General features: G+C 36.7%; 1 protein-coding gene across 2 annotated transcripts; it reads left to right on the top strand.

Annotated features, from left to right (window-relative positions):
- Positions 1-663: 663 nt before the first annotated feature.
- Positions 664-19,640, top strand: TRMT10A (tRNA methyltransferase 10A). Of its 2 annotated transcripts, none has more exons than XM_080662829.1 (8): positions 664-813; positions 7,352-7,548; positions 10,344-10,506; positions 11,235-11,306; positions 12,335-12,409; positions 14,914-15,063; positions 16,867-16,972; positions 18,371-19,640. In XM_080662829.1, the coding sequence occupies exons 2-8, from the start codon at positions 7,364-7,366 to the stop codon at positions 18,634-18,636; spliced, it is 1,017 nt and encodes a 338-aa protein (XP_080518955.1). In that variant the 5' UTR covers positions 664-813; positions 7,352-7,363; the 3' UTR covers positions 18,637-19,640. The 2 variants fall into 2 exon arrangements, with proteins under 2 accessions (XP_080518955.1, XP_080518956.1); XM_080662830.1 differs by lacking the exon at positions 664-813 and adding an exon at positions 1,066-1,169.
- Positions 19,641-20,312: the final 672 nt, after the last annotated feature.

A 20,312-nucleotide genomic window follows, 5' to 3' on the forward strand; every position in this document is an offset into this window, starting at 1 on the left:
AGCAAATAAAAAACTAAAGAGAAAACAACAATCTACTGGATTATGTTTCAGTTCTCTCTCAGTTGACTTGGTCTATATATAGCAAAAAGATTACATAAGGTCAAGTATTATAAACAATGAAATGTCACCTGATGTTTTGCGAAACACCATATGAAAAATAACTCAAGGAATGAATGGAGAGTAAGATTTCCAACTGTAAGCAAGAAAAACGGCTTAAATATTCTAGTTTTAAATGCATCTTATTGCGGATGTGACTTTTAAAATTTGATTTTCCATTTGAATTGTGTAAAATATATGATACTGATAATCGTGTTCTGTATGAATTATAACAAATTTCGGCAAGAGATGCTTTCCTCTCATCTCCAACACGGACGAATTAAGAGCCCTTCTTAATAATTAAGAGTTACTGTTTCGTATTTTTAATTTTTAAGAGCAGGAATGTCTCAAGCACCCCTGCGCCATCATCCCCACAGGAATATATGAATGAATACATGCCCGTAGGTACACACGTGCTTTTAAATGGCAAAACCGACATCACTGTAACTACCTCCCACTCCAAAAACCCTAACTCCTGACCCCGCCCCACATCAACTCCCCTCTCCACCCCACCCCCGCCCGGTTTCTCCCACTGCGGGTCCGGAGTTGGCGCAGTTACATGACGTCAGACGTAACCGCCGAAGCCGCCTACGTGTAGCTGCCATCGCTGCCTCTGGGAGTTGAAGTTTCAGAAGAAATACTCATGAGCGGTACCAAGACCACTCCAGAAGGGCTTTCTGCGCGTGCTCTCAGGCTCCCCGAAAACCCCTCAGCTCGGTAAGTCCCCTGGAACTGAGGCTCGCGCTCGCCTACCCTTTGGTTTCCTCCGGCCACAAAAAGGGCGCTCAGCCAAAGCCGCCCTGGATTACAAACGAGGGCTTCCGGGAAAGAGGGAAGCGGAGTTGTGGAAGTGGCGGCCGGGACCCCGGTCTCGAAGGAAGTGACGTCAGGTAGAGCGCGTCCCCGCGGCCCTTCAAGAAGCTCCCTGACTGGGTGGTTTCAGCTGAGTCCCGCCTCTGGAGTGCGTCCGCCGGCGCGTAGCCTAGCGGGGAGAGGCGCTGCCTTCCGCCGTGGGTCTCCTGTTGTGGATAACTATTTGGGGGTCGGGATCCGGTCCCTAGTTTGCGAAGAGTGTGAGTTTCCAAAGAACGAAGGGAGAGGGAAATCTGCAGCCTGAAGGGCCGGGAAACTAGCCATGGTTTTGCCACGTGGTGCCTAGAGACCGTGGGCAAGTCGCTTTACCTCTTGAACCCTCACCTAATTTCTCCAATGAGAGGCCGACATGGCCGAGCGCTCCGAGTTGTAGGGGCCCTGTGCAAGTTGCCGCAGGTGTTTTTAGGCGCCATCATGGGGAGCTCAGGACGATTTTAAGAAGACCAAGGTGTTACTTGATTACACGGAAATATTTTAAGTGTTAGAATTCGGGCATTTTTGTAAAGATAGAGGATAGCAACAGATGATTTTCTCACTTTCTGTTTTTTAAACCCCCCGCCTCGCTCCCCATCCCAGCCCACCTCTCCGCCCAAGGGGCCTGACAGTTGAACCAAGCGCTTTTGCTTCTGCAGATTTGGCCGGCACGTTTTAAAAAGGGTATTCCTTCCCTCTCACCGTCAGATCAGTTGATTCCAGTCTGCAGTTATTTCAGCGTTCGTTTGGATCTTTCTGGAAGGGAGTCTCACAATTTATGAAGACTTTACTAGTATTTTAGCCCAATCAATAAAATCCATGAAGGTTTTTTGTTTTCTTTAACTTTGGCCACTCACTTACCCCCCCCCCCCCCCCCAATGTGTTCTTCCTGCCGAAATATGTATTAAGACGCGGAAATAAAGGAAATAATGAAACACTTCATTATGTATTCATCCCACATCAAATGGCCTTAGTCACATTTATACAGTTCTTAGTTTTATAAGACCACCTGAGAACCTATTTCTGTGACTATTTTTTTTTTAATTCTGTGCTAAACAGAATTTCACACAAATATTTCTGTAATTGCTACAAAATACCGTTCTTAAATATTTGTGGCGCATGGTTGGATGAATGAAATGTCCTGGGAGAGTGTCACTGCATGTAAAGGAGGAATGCAAAACTCTGCCACGGAGCTTATAAACTGGACAAAACCAAAATAAAGCAAGCAAACCTAGTAGACAGCACACGTTTATTTTGCTTAATATGTAATCTGAACAAGCTAGTACATAGGGAACTGCTTATTGTAGGTATGGAGAGTGGGAAGTGGTACATGTCCTTGTATGTACAGTGTGCTGTAAACAATAATATGTAGGATCTCAAGCTAACATTTTTGTTGTATCTAGCTCATTCAATTTTTTTAAAAATTCACTTACTACAGTGCATTTTCTTAACTGGGAAGAGCTTTAAAAATGATAATGATGTTGACTAGTGTATGATCTTGCGATGTATTTGACAGGGTGTTTAAAAATGTTACTATGCAATGATAGGCCAAGTTAAATTTAACTCATACTTAGATAGGAAAGGCAAAAGCTCCCCCTGGTGTACCTGAGCTGTAAAATGTTGCTATAAATTGCTTTTTAAAATTTACATATTATAGAGCCAATCAACACTTACAGTTTTTTAATATAATAGAGAACTAGAAAAAAAAAAAACTATGCCAATCGTAATAGAAATAGTCTCTCTTAAAATATTATTGTTTCATGAAGAGAGTAATTTGTTTCCTGTGAATTTTAATTGTGCTTTTAAGTTTGCATGTTTAGCTTAATGGACAGGTTTAACTTACGCTTTCTCCACCCTACACTGTTTTGGATACATGCATTACTGACTTTAATGTAGTATCTATGGAAAGGAAGTGAAATAAAAGTGATCCCGGGGATCACAATATTTATTTTAAAATTTTCTCCTAATGTTTTCAGGCTTATTGAGTTTCCTCTGTCTCTCTATTCTTAAATTGAATGCTTACTTTATTTTTTCAGCTTTTTAAAAATTATTAATGAATATACTCAAGGTTATACATTTATCTCTACCTTTTTGCTTCTATTTTTCATTCTATAATTCAGGTCTTTTAACTGCTCTGACATATATATATGTATATACATATATACATATATATAACTATATATACACACACACACACATATATATATATATATGAACACATAATAATCTGGCCACTCAGTGTATGTGGCCTGGTGCATGAATTCATGCATGGGTGGGGTCTGGCCAGCCTGGCCAGGGGGAGGGAACATGGGTGGTTAGCCCGCCTGCCTGGTGGTCGAATTCCTGGTCAAGGGGACAATTTGCATATTAGCCTTTTTTTATATAGGATATACACTGAGTGGCCAGATTATTATGCATTCAGAGATCATACACACACACACACACTGGTATACTTCATTCTATATATCTGTCTGAACTCTGAGTCAGATGATCAGGATGTCTTCTAATTCATCAGTTACCTCTTGGGCTACAGGTAATCTGGAGTTTATCTCATTTGTTGAAATTTTTATATCTTCACTCGCTGGTTTCCAAATGGGTTCTTTTTCATGTATTCTTATTTCATATATTCTTTTGTGCCTGCTTTTGTGTCCCAATTTCCTGTTTTGTTTTTAATGGTTCTTACTCCTTATAGTCTCTGAAAGATTCCAACCACTTATTTTAAAGTCATTTTCATATCACCCTATTATTCCCAGTTTATATAGAATGAATTTATCTCCTAATTGTTGATTTTGTTGTTTCTATTTTTACCTTTTCTTTTTGTAATTTTGCTTTGCAGACTAATCTTGAATGGAATTAGCATCTCCTCTCTGCACACCCACTGTCTAGTACTGATTTTGTGGTTGCTCCCACTCATGGCCCTGTTCAGTGCTTCAGTCCACAGTAGAGTTTGTATAGGTGGTTCAGAATTCTAATCATGTAGTGTCATAAGTTCATATATCACCTCAGTGGCTTGGCCCAGAGGCTGTTTCTGCTGCCTTCAAGTTTCCCTCAAGTACTCAGCTTCTTATAAGCAAGTCTAATTTTACCCGTTTTCAGCCTTTTCTCATGAAGAAGCCTCGCCTCCCACAATAGGTTAAGGGTTCATCTTAAACAGTCTCCCATCTCTCCCACCTTCTGTCTTGGGTTATTATTATTCTCCCTACTTCAAATCCAGGGAAACTTCCAATTGCCTTTGCACAGCAGACCCAACAGCAACTATTCTAGTTCTTGTTTGGTTCTTGTTTTGGCTATACCTTTTTTGTTTTTCCCCTTTTTATCTTTTATTTAGTATTGTCATGTATTTCAAGACTGGGAGTCAGGGTGCCTCAAAACATGAACTTTTGGCTATCATCTCTAGGAAGTCTGTCCTAATTTTTTTTATTCGGTAGCATATGAATAAAGCTGTTTTCCCGCCTTTCAGTGACACAAATCTCTGCCCTCCAAAAGCAGGGTTGAAGCGGCGTAGCTTTTATGTTCTCTGAAAATCCTTATTCTCTAAGTAAGATTTTGGATTCCTGGAAAATAGAGTTAGATCTGTGTTTGAATCTTAACCCTATTACTTCATTTATCTATTCGTCCAACAAGTATTTTGAGGACCCACTTTGTGCTAAATTTGTTCTAGCTGCCTTGTTTCTTAGGAGTTATTTAGTAGTTTTGTAATTTGGGGGAAGCTATTTAACCTCAACTGTGCCTTCTTTCTTTATAAAGTAGGCATAACACTGTCTACCTCGGAGGGTTGGTTTTAAGGATTAAATTAGATACTTTTTATATTAAGCACTGTAAGAATTGTTTGCTATTACTATTTTCATTATTTTAAAAAATCCTTTGTAATAATACCATAGTCACTCATTTATTTATTTCACCAATATATAATAAATAACTTCGTGCCAGGCACCGTGTTAGTACTGGCAATATAATGTTGGGCAAAAGTAGACGTCATCCCTACCCATATGGAGTTTTCCGTGTAGAGTCAAATTTGAGTTGTCATATCAGGCAGGTGTGCCTGTAAACTAAGGATACTGTTTGGTTAGTGGTTTAAGGAAAACTTGTGAACTCTTACTTGGATTACTAGATGATTCTTTTTCCTTTTTAGTAATCTTGTGACCTAGTAAAATACCAGGGTTTTTGATGTAGCTCCCGAAGCACATCTTAAAATTTCTTACCACTCGGTCAAAATTTGGTAAACTTTCCAAGTTTGCTTGGTTATCCCTGTATGTCCGTTATAACATTGTACTTTTAAAGAAAGCAAGAAACATATAACAAAACTACTGCTTAAATTATGTTCTGCAAAGGTTTTGTCCTTTCATTATCTGAGTTGTGTCGATTTTTCTTTTAGATGTTACCTTCTCTGCACAGACTTCTTAGCTATTTCTATAAGTAGGAGAAATCATATAATTTTCTTTAAGGCTATTAGAACATTTGCAAGCTTAATGCTTAGTCTTTGGTAGGGATAAATAATAAATACATTTTTAAGCTTTGGTGTTAAAAATCTGTTAAAGAAAAATCTCAGTATTTTTAGCTTTTTTCCCAAATGTGAAGGGACGTTCAGTTCTGGGCAATAGACATAAAGGTTTGGGTGGCTAAATCTAAATAAAGATGTTTGAGATGGCCCGAAGCATTCTACAACTGATTTCAGAATCAACTTAAATATTTTGTTTTTTAACCATGACTAAAGTGGAATATTTACAATTATATATTGATAATGAAATATATGGAGGTGGGAAACCAGATTTGTTTTCTGCACTATCCAAACTACACAGATCTATAGCATATCTTTTGTAAAAAACTAATTATGAGTGTATATCCCCAGTCCTAGTTAGGGTGTGTGCGGGAGGCAGCCAGTCGATATGTCTCACATTGATGTTTCTCTCTCTCTTCCTCTACCCCCTCCCTCCCTCCTTTTCACTCTTTAAAAATCTCTGGAAAAATATCCTCAGATCAGGATTAAAAAATATTTTTAAGTGTTTAATATTTTTATATTATAAAACTATATTCTCATTATATAAAATTTAGAAAATGCAGAATATCATGGGTAAGAATCATTTTTGTGTGTATGCTTTTTAAAACAAAATTGGATAAAGTGTATGTATTTCTTGTTTTGATTTTCTTATCTAACAACCATTTTTCTTTATCACTAAATAATTTTGGGAAACATTTTTACTGGCTATTTAGTATTCCCAGCCACTGTCATGGATAAGCTATAATTTATGTAATCCCTTTTGCTGACATTCAAGTAGTTTCTAATTTTTCATCGTTGAAAATAACACCGCAGTATATACAAACCACTATTTTGATTTCTGTGGTTTCCATTACCTGTGATCAACCAGTCTAAATATATTAAATGGAAAACTCCAGAATTAAACAATTCATAAGTTTGAAATTGCACAGTTCTGAGTAGTGTGATGAAATCTAAGGCCATCCCGCTCCATCCCACTCGGGATGTGAATCATCCCTTTGTCCAACATATCCATTCTGTATACTTTGCCCAGCCATTAGTCACTTAGCCATCTCAGTTATCAGAGAGAGAAACCATATTTACATAACTTTTATTATGCTACATTGTAATAATTGTTCTATTTTATTGTTAACCTCATTATATAAAATTTAGAAAATGCTAATATAAGTATAATATAAACATACTTATAAATATAAATTTTAATATTTTTACTATGATTATAATATTTATAAATTAAACTTTATTATATGTTTGTTTAGGAAAAACCATAGTACTAGTAAATATAGGGTTCAGTATTATCCACCTTTTTGGGCATCCACCGGGATCTTAAAATGTACCCACTGAAGATAAGGCGGGGCTACTGCATACCCTTTTGCATTAATTTTGTGTATATTTCTGATTTATTTACAGGAATTTATTCTAAGGAAGTAAATTACTGAGTGAAGGGTATCAGTATTTTAAAGCTCTTGAAACATAAATCTGTGTTGCCCTTTGTAAAAATTGTGCCATGAAAGCACCCCATTTCATTACATGATCTTTGTCAGTAAATAACATTTAATTGTATAAAATTTCATTTAAAAAAATCCTTGGGTGAGGATATGTTTATTGATTTTTAGAGAGCAAGGAAGAGATAGATAGATAGATGAGAGAGAGAGACATTGATTGGTTGCCTCTTGTACACTGGGATAGAACCCACAACTTAGGTACCTAGGTATGTTCCCTGACCAGAATCGAACCTGCAGCCTTTGGGTGTACGGGATGATGCTCCAACCAACTGAGCCATCCAGCCAGGGCTAAATTTTTATTTTTATTAATTTCTGAAATGGATTAATTTTAATCACATTTCTTGGTCATTTGGTATTTACTTTACTGTGTGTGAATCATCTATGTCAAAGTTGCTTTTCAATTTTTCAGAGGCATCAAATAATGTCATCTGAAATGGTGCCAGCAATTGTTGAGACTTCTAATGTTGAAAGAAAGCAAGACTTAAGTGAAGATCAAGAGGAAAGTCAAAAGCCAAGATTAGATGAAGAGTTTGAACCAATATCTAAACGACAAATGAAAAAGCTAATAAAACAGAAACAATGGGAAGAACAACGAGAACTCCGCAAGTATGTTTCAAAATGCATTCTACCCCTATTCAAAAATATGGAATGTTGGGCCTTTCATGGTCTTTTGACACATTAAAATAATTGTGTTAATTAAAATTGGGACTATGCATATTGTTAGCTAACACTGTCAATTGGCTGTTAAAACTATGTTTTGAATTTTTTTTTAGCAGTGTTTATGAATTTACACTGCACACTTTTTCTCACCCAAAATCTATTGTGAGTAGCAGCACAATTTCTGAAATAACCAACTTAGGAAAGGGATATAATTAGCATCCATGTCCTAGATATGGAACAAAAATAACCTCCTCAGAAAGATCAAATTTAGGCCTAACATTGATTTTTCTAGAAGAACTATTGCAGGTTTTGAGAACAGTTAGGTTGAAGCTGTAATTAAAGGGGTAGGCAAAATTAGGTTTACAGTTGTGAGTATACAAAACAGTTTATTTTTGTATTACTATTTGTTGTGTTTTTTATATTACAGTTGTAAACCTACTTTTGCTCACCCCTGTATAATGCCAAAAGTTACTGAGAGAAAAATAAACTATAGTTGATGCTGATTAGAGAAAAAAAGTATATGAGATTTTTTTCACTATTTTACTTTGCTTTTTTTCTACACCATATAAATGTTGCTTGAAAATCATGTAGGGGAAGAATGATACTAGTGAAACAAATTACAACTCTCAAGTATTTGTGAAGTTTTCTTACTATAATACTAGAGGCCCGGTGCATGAAATTCGTGCACAGCGGGGAGGTGGTTCCCTCAGCTCAGCCTGCACCCTCTCCAATCAGGGACATCCCTCTCGCAATCTGGGACCACTAGCTCCTAACTGCTCACCTGCCTGCCTACCTGATCACCCCTAACCACTCTGCCTGCCTGCCTTATTGCCCCTAATCCCTCTGCCTGATTGCACCTAACCTCTCTGACTGCTTGCCTGATCACCCCTAACTGCCGCTGCCTGCCTGCCTGATTTCCCCTAACCACCTCTGCCTGCCTGCCTGATCATCCCTAACTGCTTCCCTGCCAGCCTGATTGCCCGCAACTGCTCTCCCCTGCCAGCCTGATTGACCCTAACTGCTCTCCCCTGCCTACCTGATCGCCCCTAACTGCTCTCCCCTGCCTGCCTGATCACCCCTAACTGCCCTCCCCTGCTGGCCTGGTTGCCCCCAACTGCCCTCCCCTGCAGGCCTGATTGTCCCTAACACCTTGCCGGCCTGATCTCGCCCCCAACTGCCCTCCCTTGCTGGTGTGATTGTCCCTAACTGCCTCTGCCTCAGCCCCCACCACCATGGCTTTGTCTGGAAGGAATTCAGAGGTCTGGAAGATGACCAGTCAACCCATTCTAATTAGCATATTACCCTTTTATTAGTATAGACTAGAGGCCTGGTGCATGACATTTATGAACTGGGGCAGGGATGGGGGAGTTCCTTCAGCCCGGCCTGCGCCCTCTCACAGTCCAGGACCCATTGGGGGATGTCCAACTGCCGGCTTAGGCCCACTCCCCGCAGTCGGACATCCCCTGAGGGGTCCTTAGTGCTGCCACGGTTTCTGGCTGAGCGGCGCTCCCCTGTGGGAGTGCACTGACTACCAGGGGGCAGCTCCTGCATTGAGCATCTGCCCCCGGTGGTCAGTGCATGTCATAGCAACTGGTTATTCCACTGTTCTGTCGATTTGCATATTAGCCTTTTATTATATAGGATAGATTATATAGGATAGGATTGCTTAAATGGGGGGGAAAAACCTTTTTCAGCAGGTGGAGATGCTCTTTACAGACAAATATACATAATCGCTATATCTGGACTGATAGCCAGCCATATGCACTATACTGCCAAACCGGTTATTAAAAAATTGAACCACTTTCTTAAACCTTACACCAAACAGCTGTTGCCCTTAAAACCCCTCCTCAGTCCCTACCTTAGGTTCTGCCTTCGCGTTCACCCAGATTAGGTTCTGATTGGTCGGTGTCTATGCTAGTCAGCATCAATAGCTCCGCCTCCTAGGCAGCCATTGGCTCCTCGCAGTTCACCCAGATTTGGTTCTGATTGGTCCGTTTCTATGCCAGTCAGTGTCAAAAGCTCTACCTCCTAGGTAGCCATTGGCTCTTCTGGGAAATCCAGAACAGCCCTGCTGACAGCTGCCTTTCTCTCCGGGCCTGATCCGCAGCCTCCACGGCAGCTGCTGATCAGGCCTTGCCTCTCTCTCTCTCTTTCTCTCTGGGCCTCGTCAGCAGCCGCAGAGGCTGCGGATCAGGTGCCTCTCTCTCCGGGGCCCCTCGGCCTGATCCGCAGCCACCACAGCAGCGGTGTGGTCGTTAGGCCTCTGGTCCAGCTCAGGCCAGAGGCTAACGACCTCACTGTGCCCGCCTTGCCACCCCGCCGCCCCACCGCCCCGCCCACCTGCCGCCAGCCTTGCTATGATAGGAACCTGTGGGCTGTGGGGAGGGACCGAGAGGTGCTCCATGCACTTTCTGGTGACTGGTCATCCGTCTCATCGTTTAGGCCGTGATGGACCTAAGCTATTATTAGTATAGATGATACCAATAATAAATAAATTTATAGTTAGGATTTGTGTAAAAAGCATTATACTGTTTTTACAAACCCATTTTCTTCCTTTCTAAAATTTTTAGATGGACTATATAAAATTGCTGATATTTGACCAATTTTGGTCCACAAAAGTGGCAGTTTCATATGGTTTAGCCTGATGATTTAAAAAAGTCATTGTTTCTTTGTCTATTTAGAGGAGTCTTATATGTGAATCTATAAATAACACCAAAAAGTTATTTCAATACTAATTTTAGACAAAAGAGGAAGGAAAAACGCAAGAGAAAACAATTGGAGCGTCAGTGTCAACTGGAATCAAACTCGGATGGAAATGATAGAAAACGTATTCGAAGAGATGTTGTTCACAGCACACTTCGCCTTATCATTGACTGTAGTTTTGACAGCTTGATGGTATTAAAGGTATGAATCATTGTCAGAAAAACCCTGCAGGTAAACTAGGCTAAATATTTCTTACTTTAATCTGTAATATCACTTTGATATAAATTTATGTACTAAAATGCATCTTAAATCAAGTTTTTCAAGTTCTGTGTCCCCTAAATTAAACTAGCTAATAAATTCCTCTTATGTATATGTGTGTGTGTTGACAGGAGAGACAAACACCATGATTAGATTATAAAATTCAGTAACTGCTTATTGATCATAAAGATCTGTGAGTGGTTTTCTTTGTCCTAATCTCAATTAAGAAAATAAGAAGTATGATTGTCTTAATAGAATTACTTCTTATTTAATAGTTTGAGAAGCCTGGTTATTTAAACAATGCTAGTGAAGAGAACATACTTTAATTACTTTCCAAGCAATTGGTAAGTTATAATAATAGTAATAGTATGGCTCTAAGAGAATTCTATTTTTGTTTTGCTGACTCTTAAGAAGAGTAAATTTTTTCATGAACTAGCATTTTACTAGTAAGTGAATACAGAATAAGAAATAATGATTCACTTGCAGAACCATTGGTTGACTTATAGTAATTTTGTTAGTTATGTAAGGAAATTATCAGAAAGGACCTGTATTTCAAAAGAAAAAAATGTACTTGTCTAGTTATTTCTTCTGCTTATTCTGTTCCACTAAGATTGTGGAATGGCCATAGATGATTTTGAAAATGGTGCTTTAAAAATTGCACTCTTTTATAGGACATTAAGAAACTTCATAAGCAGATTCAACGATGTTATGCAGAAAATCGACGAGCACTGCATCCTGTGCAGGTATGTTTGAGAGATTTAAAACAGACTCCAATTTCCTTTCTTATATTTCCCTTGGGAAACGGCATAGATAATCCTGACTGCCTTTACAAGAGTCTTAACAGATAATCCTTCTTCGAGAACAAAATGCCTATTTGAAACATGTTTTCTACAAAGATAAAGTAAAATATTTTAAACAGTTTTTCACATACTTCGTTCTCAGACACACTGCCCAGTTATCATCAGTCTTGTCCACACTGACCTGCTCATTTCTGTGTAGTTGAACATCTTCACTGAAGGATGTACACATATTTTCATACTAGTCTCTTAATTCTCATTCCTTCTATTCCGGAGAGTAGGGGGAACTGATGTGTGCTGTGTTACCTGTTGGTAGGTTTATTCTACTTAAAAGATTCTGAGTCACTGATAATTTTGAAAAGTACTTCCTTAGCTAGAGTGAGGGAGTGCTTTGTGAGACTAGCTGCCTGCTATCAAGAGTTGCCTACTGTTTGAATTCTCGGTGACCTAAAATTAACACTGGCTCACTGAGGTTGAGAACTAGAAATTCTTAATATATGTTTGGTTAGATATTTTCTTCTTATCAAGTGATAGTAATTTTACATTTTTACATTTTATATTCTTCCCATCCTTGCTTGGATTTGAAATAGTGTCAGGTTTTAGAATCAAAGAATTATGGAGACTTTGGAGTGGTAAAAAATAACAGTGGTGGCAAAAGAAAGGGAAGGGAAACTTGACATAGAAATGGGGAGTTTGTAGAAAAGTGATCATTAAGAGAAAGGCTGACTATGGGTGCTTAAAAACATGGGATGAAAATGTAGATGAAATAAGGAAGTTATTGTGGTAGATAATACACAAAATATGTCATTTTTACCACAAATTTATTCTTCTATGTTTAAAGCATGCCACAAATTTATTTTTTTCTAGAATGAAAATATATTAATTTCATTGACAATCAAATTAGTGTATGAGGGAAATAAAATATTGCATTTTAATAGTCATTTGCTCTCTTTCATTGATGATGACTCCATCAGTTTTACTTGACAAGCCATGGAGGCCAGTTGAAAAAGAACATGGATGAAAATGACAAAGGATGGGTCAACTGGAAGGTAACTACAGTAGATTAACTCTCCCATAATTTCAAGTAGTTTTAAGCTTAAAGGTCTACATTTTTTACCCAAATTCTACATAATGTTAATAAATACAGGAGTCACCAGTCTCCAAACCCTGTGTGTCACTGTACCTAAGTTTAAGGGAATAAGGGAAGCTAAAAAGACTGCGATGTCTGTTTGTACTTGCTCTCACTAAATCTCACTTCTATTTTGCCCCCAACTTTAAAACATATTTTTAAAAAGGAAAATTTTTAAAGGTGTTTATTTAGTCTCTACCTAGCAAACTGGCGTTGCATTATTTGTAACAGTGAAGTCACTCTAAAATTTGAAAATGTACTTGCATTGTTGCTTCTAAATCTGTGCTCTCCCATGTCCACATGTGGCTATTGAATTCTTGAAATGTGACTGGTCTAAATTGAGTTGTGCTATAAATGTGAAATATATATTGGATTTCAAAGATTTAGTACCTATCCCCCCAAAAAGAATGTAAAATATCTCCTTGAAATTTTAAAAAAGATTATATGTTGAAATGATAACATTTGGGGTGTATTGTGTTGAATGCAATGTATTAGTAAAATTAATTTCACTTATTTCTTTTCACTTTTTTTAATGTGGCCACAGGAAGATTTAAAATTACATATGTGGCTCACATTTTTTATAGGACTAAACCATTCTCAGTCATTTGCAAAAATAACTAATAGATTGGCTTTAGTACCAATTCATGGGGAATCCTATTCTATTCAGAGAAGTACTGGGTTATTCTTGTACTTTTTTTTCTTTCTCAAAGCCAGTTCTCACCATGACAAACTTTTCCTCTTACACTCTCTAATCCCATAATGTCCACATTTATTTTATTAATAGCCTATAGTGTAAAACATTTTAAAGGCTTTTTAAGTTTTAAGTACAATATATTTACCAAGTTTTATGATCTGTCCTATTTTCCTGAGAAATAATGTAATCAGTTAGAGAAGGCATACTTTCAGTTATTTTGTGGCTTGTTAAATTTATTATTTATACCCACCAGCTTTCCAGAAAAACGTAAGTTCACTGGTCTTTAATTTCAAGTCCCTCTTGGGGCCCTTATTAAGTACAGGACACAAATTTATAATAAAACATTTTCAGAAAGGTGGTTGTACATGAAATTCGTGCACTCGGGGCGGGGGTGGGGGGTCCCTCAGCCTGGCCTGCACCCTCTTGCAGTCTAGGAGCCCTTGGGGGTTGTCCGACTGATGGCTTAGGCCCACAGTTGGACATCCTTAGCACTGCCATGGAGGCAGGAGGGCTCCAGGGTGTGTCCAGCCCATCTCGCTCAGTCCCCATCAGCCGGACCCCAGTAGCAAGCTAACCTACCATTTGGAGCATCTGCCCCCTGGTGGTCAGTGCATGTCATAGCGACTGGTCGACCAGTTGACTGTCTGCCCCCGATGGTCAGTGCACGTCATAGGGAGCAGTTGAGTGGCCTTAGCATATCATTAGCATATTACGCTTTGATTGGTTGAATGGACAACCAGATGACTGGACACTTAGCATATTAGGCTTTTATTATATAGGCTAGGTTATACATTTTAGGTGAGACAAGTCCTGCTTTATTTTTTATTTCCTTAAAATAAAGGTTGAATGTCACAGGTTGAATGTCATCTGAATCTGATGATATATATTTTTTTAAATATATTTTATTGATTTTTTACAGAGAGGAAGGGAGAGGGATAGAGAGTTAGAAACATCCATGAGAGAGAAACATGGATCAGCTGCCTCCTGCACACCCCCTGCTGGGGATGTGCCCGCAACCAAGGTACATACCCTTGACCAGAATCGAACCTGGCACCCTTCAGTCCGCAGGCCGACACTCTATCCACTGAGCCAAACTGGTTAGGGCTGATGTATTTTCTTTTATTCTATCAATATAGTTTGCAAAATTCTGACTGCCAACTGTTGTTCAGTTTTGTACCTCTGGACCTAACAGTTTTGATGGAGATGATTTTATATGTGTATCTTTGTAGAAATGGATGCATGGACTTTATTAAATCTACAAGCCACTTTCTTTTGATGATTTCATATAGACAGAGAAGAAATAATTGGAGAAAGCCAGGAAATAATGTGAGCAAATATATGACAAAATGCTTTTGTTTTGTTGGAGCAGAGATAAACTTAGAAAGGGTTGGTTAGTGCCACATTCAGGAACGAGTTACAAAGTTAAGGAATTTCAGTTTTATCCTACAAATAAAAATAAAACATGGAAAGTAGTGTTTTTAGAAAATGAATCTACCATTAGTGTGTGGAAGTAAATTGGAGGGATCTGAGGCTAAAGACTGGGAAATAGCATCAGGAGATCACTTAAATAATTGAGGTGTGAGGTGAAAAGGAGTTTAAGTAGTAGGTTATAAATAATGCATTGCAACTTTTCAGACTTCTTTTCATATGATTTACTTCCTTTCAAATTGATTAGCCAATTTTCACAAAATCCTATTAATTAATCACATCTGTCCCCATGTGTCTTAAAGGATATCTACATTAAACCAGAACACTATATTGAATTCATAAAGAAAGAAGATCTGATTTATCTTACATCAGATTCACCTAATGTACTGAAGGAATTAGATGAATCAAAGGCTTATGTGATTGGAGGATTAGTAGATCACAACCATCAAAAGGTACTAAGTTTTTATTTTTGCTTTTGCCTGTACTTAATATTAATATATTAATTTTCTTAATAGTAACAATAATACATTTTGATAGTAGCAATAATACTGGTGATAGGTGATCTCTACTGAGTGCCAGCTATATTTCAATCACCTTTCTGGCTAAGCAAAACATTTCACATACAAGATGGGGCAAATGTAGGTTTACAGTTATTCGGATGGAAAATAACACAATAATTAATAAATAATAATATAAGAATAAACTGTGTTTCACATACTCACAACTGTAAACCTACTTTTGCACCTCCCACCCCATATATTACTATGTTTAATCCTCACTATAAACCAGTGAGATCAGTGCTGCTATTTTCTGCATTTTAAAGCTGAGGACATGGAAGCCTAAAGAAAATAAGTCTAAAATCAATAGAAGTAGGGAGTAAAGCAGATATTTGAAACCCGGCAAATTGTTCTGGAGCCCAGATGCTTAAACAATATGCTGTATTGATAGAAGATGCTGCTGCAAATCAATTTCTAGGCCACTGGCAAAATTTATAACAAAACTGATCATTTATATTTTAAATATGTGATTTTCATGGGATGTGTTTTCTGTTCTCTTATATTTCTACTTTTCTCTCTGCATCCTCATCCTCATTTGAATGAAAAATTACAGAAGTAGACTTTCTAACAGAAAATATTTTGTACTTTGCCAGCCTCTTAACAACCTGCTAAATTCAACCCAACTAAAGAAAAAGCATGTTTACTAAGTGTCTGAGGAAATATTGTCAGCAGAAGAATGCAAATTCAGTATTCTTATGTAGCACCTCTGTGCAGTAGAACTTTTTCTAATGTTGGAAATACTTTTATCATTCTATCCAGTGTGGTAGCCCTGTGGCTGTTGAACACATGAAATGTATATAGTACAATTGAGAACAGAATTTTTTAAAAATTATAATCAGTTTAAACTTAAATAGTCACATGTGGCTCTAATTGGACAGTGCATCTCTATAGCATCAGAGGGAATTTTATCAGAATGACCTTTTATCAGAATGACCTTTTGTTACTTATATAAAACCAAATTTTTATCTTTCATGTTGTATGTGTTTTTGAACTAAAACACTTTTGTTTTCAAAAGCATCTGCCTCAATCATTATTATTTGTCCCTAAAATATGCAAACTACTGGTTGAGAAATTTAGTTCTTCCTTCTCTGTACTGTCTTTTGGCTATTTCAGTCCTGGTTAGACCCAGGCTTTTAAGGATTTTAATTTTGAAAAGAAAGAAAATTCATATTCAGTATTCTTTTAATTGACAGAAGGGAAAAACTAAATTTATAGGCAATTAAAAATTTTTTTCAATTCAGCTTTTTATAGAATTTGTTTTGGTTATTTGTGCCTCCTAGTGTTATGTAAATGAAACATAATTTTATCTGTATGTCTTTTGTATTCATGGAAAGAGTGATGGTGCTTCTCTAAGAGTTCTGATTGAGTATTTTAAACTTTAAGAGAAAGGTGGTGTGGAACGGTGAAAAGGTATTTGAATCAGGAGGCATGGACCAAGTTTTTCCTATGGTTCTGCCACTGAGGAGCTTTGTGGCAGAGCAGGAAACATGTCTTTGGTTTCCTCACTTGTAAACATTCCGACTATCCTTATTGTCAAGATAATTTTCCAAATTAGCAGTCAAACACAGACACACAAACACACACACTTCAGATAATGTTCTCTGAACTAAAGTCTTTCTTAAAAATTATTTATCTGTCGTAGACTTTAAGTTAAAGTAATTTAATGTTCTAGTCCAAGTTATAGTGTCTTTGTTTTAGGGACTCACATATAAACAAGCATCAGATCATGGAATTGATCATGCACAGCTACCCCTTGGAAATTTTGTGAAGATGAATAGTAGAAAAGTTTTGGCAATTAATCATGGTAAGCTATAAGGATATAAACTGAAAATGTACCTGAGTGAACATTGTGAAAAATAACATTACATTTATGTTTTGGAAAAATATAAAATATATACCTTGCTGGAAACAAAATTATAAAATGTAATGATTTATAATTTGTTTGAATATAGAAATAATACATGCATATTTTATAAAATTTTGAAAATACAGAAAAACATAAAAATAAATAAGCTATAATTTCACTACGTGGAGATACTTGGTATTAACTTTTTGGTGTGTTTCCTTCCATTTCCTTTCCTATGCATATATAATATTATTTATAACATAATTGGATTCTTTATTACATGAAATATTATAAATCTGGGTGTTTCCCTCATAATTATATTTTTCTATGTCATTGAATTATTGTTAATGGCTATAGAATATTTCATCATCTGAATATATAATAATTAACCATTCTTCTGTTGATGATTTTTTTGGTTACTATTGTAAATAACAATGTAAAGGACATTCTTAGACATTTGTCTGGAGTTTTGTTTAGTAGAGATCTTTGTTGATACACAACTGTTTATTGGGCTCCTTTTATGTGCTAAGAACTTTATAGTAGACTCTAGAGCAGCCGTGGGCAAACTACGGCCCGTGGGCCGGATCCGGCCCGTTCGGCTGTTCTATCTGGCCCGCGGAGCCGAAAGAGCGGAGGGTTCTCTTGCTCTCCCCTCCGCTCCTTTACTTTGAATTTATATTAGTTCATACAAACACTCCATCCATGCTTTTGTTCCGGCCCTCCGGTCCAGTTTAAGAACCCATTGTGGCCCTCAAGTCAAAAAGTTTGCCCACCCCTGCTCTAGAGAGTTATATAAATGAATTTACTGATTCTAGGACTGAGCTTCTAAGACCTTTGATAGATTGTGGAAATTACTTTTCCATGAAGTAATCCAAATTGACCCTTCAACAATGTATTAATGTGAGAGTAATTTGGAGACAGTACTAAATGTGAAACAAAAAGCAGGCAAGATGTTCCCTAGAGTGAGTGGCGCTGTATAGGAAAGATAGAAGAAATTTAGATTAATCCTAACCTTTTTTTTTTCTAGTTTTATGTTAGCATATAAAGGATAAAGAAGTAAAAGGGATAAAGAATAGGAAGGAAGGAAAAAGATTCTCTGTCTGTTATTACAGACAAGGAATAATGGTAAACTTCTAAGTGCTTAAGAATAGAATTGAGGAAAAGCTAAACAACAGGCTTGAGAGCTTTGGGGCAATTGGTTCTGAGAGCTAATTGGGAAAGAAAGTGATAAGAACAAAGTAGAAATTATTAGGATATTGTAGCACTCTTAACACAAAGGCAATTTATTTTAAAATATAGTATGCAACATTGTGATGAACTTGGCTAAGAAATATATAGAGTTTGTCTTTGTTTCAGTGTTTGAGATTATTCTGGAATATCTGGAAACAAGAGACTGGCAAGAAGCATTTTTTACTGTCTTACCTCAAAGGAAAGGAGCTGTTCCCACAGACAAAACCTGTGAAAGTTCTTTGCATGACAAGACGTCTGCCAGGGTTGAAGGTGGATTGGACAGTGATTCCAGTGAGGAAGAAACTAGCAGAAATGAACTAGATTCACCACATGAAGAAGAAAAGCAGGATAAAGAAAATAGCACTGAATCTACAGTGCACTCTACACCATAGAAATGTCATCTGGGGTTTTTTTTGTGTGTGTGCGTGTTTTTGTTTTTTTGGTTAAGGAAAAACTAGGAGAAAATGAGGTGCTTCATAGAATATTCAAATTGGAAGAAAATTTTATTTTTTCTTATTTCTGTTGTGAATGTTATAGCGTGGATAAACTTAAAGAGTGGATAAAAAGTCCTTGTAAGAAAGTACTTTTTGTTTTTGCATAAGATTTAAAAAAGATGTAATTTTAAAAAATAGTTTTCTAAGCCTCAAATAAGTTTTTTTGAGGATTTTACTTTAATAATAAACTTTCATTCTCTTATTTACTGAGTTGCATTAGTCAGAATGTGCCTTCTGACCCTTTAGTTTTATTATTTTATGTTTATATCAATGTCTTTCTGATTTATTGCCTATTTATGGAGGCAGATATTCACAAATCTCCTGTAAGTGCACCATTTTCAGTATGGGAGGTTACCTTGTATTTGCAACTTTTATTCAATTTAATTACTTCAAGGGAATATAGTGATTTTAGGAAAAAGTATCCGATTGATAAACTCAACAATTTATTTCTTTCGTACTATGGACTTGTCTCTATTTCTGCCTTTTGGTGGTTCTAATGTAGTCACTGAAGAGTTAATCTAATATATTTTTTTTTATTTTATTTTTTAATATATTTTTTGAATTCAAACAATGGTGATAAATTATTTTGATTACAAACTTAATTTTTCAGGCTAGACTATATAAAAAGGCTGTTGAAGGATCAATTTTATCTTTACTTAAAAAGAAATAGCTCTCAGCAGCTATCTTCATTTCATATAAACTTTTATTTTAAAAAATCAGTTGGTTTTTAAAGTAAATAAATTTATATGTGCATCTGCCTACTATCATATAAGCAAGCTAATGTAAATATATATTTCTGTAACTAATATAAGCATGTATGAAAATATTCGTATACTGTATGTACATGTTTGTCCACATCATGTATGATTCTCATTTAACGATAAACAAGATTGAGTTGCCATATATGTGTATTTGTGTGAATGGTTGTGTTCAACAATACTAAGGAATTTGAATTTCATAAAGTGCAAAATCTATAACTAAACATTTGTATAAGGACATTGGCAAGGGAATAGGGGCTAAATGAGATGTTTTAGTTTCCTACCAGGAACTGTAAAGCAATTATGTTTAAAGTAAGCAATTGTTCTTTGTCACAGCTATAGTAAGATTTCAGAAGCCTTCACTGAGGATAAATTAAGTTGCTGTTCTTTTTACTCACCGGCATCTTAAATTATATACACATTTGATAGAAAGTTTATTGGATTTAGTATAGATGTTCTCTGTCTCTTGTTTTTTGTTGCTTTATTCTTAGTAATCTATTATAGTTACCCATTTAAACTAAGGTCTCTGAGCAAGGTACATAAATACCAAGTCCCTACAATTCTAGAAGAACAAACCTTATGTCTTAAGTTGTATTTTTCAAAGGTTTAGGTTTTTCTGAGTAAATAGGGTTTAGTAGCATGAAATACTATACCTTTTACTTAAATTGTTCCATAAGGAATAGGCACAGTTTAATTTTGAAAGGTGGGAAAAATCATTACAGGCACTATGTACATAGCTTATTTTTTCTAACTATAAAAGTTCTATATTTCCTAGGACTACCATAACAAATTAACACAAGTTGGGTGGCTTAAAAC

Source organism: Plecotus auritus (genome assembly GCF_963455305.1).
Source record: "Plecotus auritus genome assembly, chromosome: 1".
NCBI lineage: Eukaryota > Metazoa > Chordata > Mammalia > Chiroptera > Vespertilionidae > Plecotus > Plecotus auritus.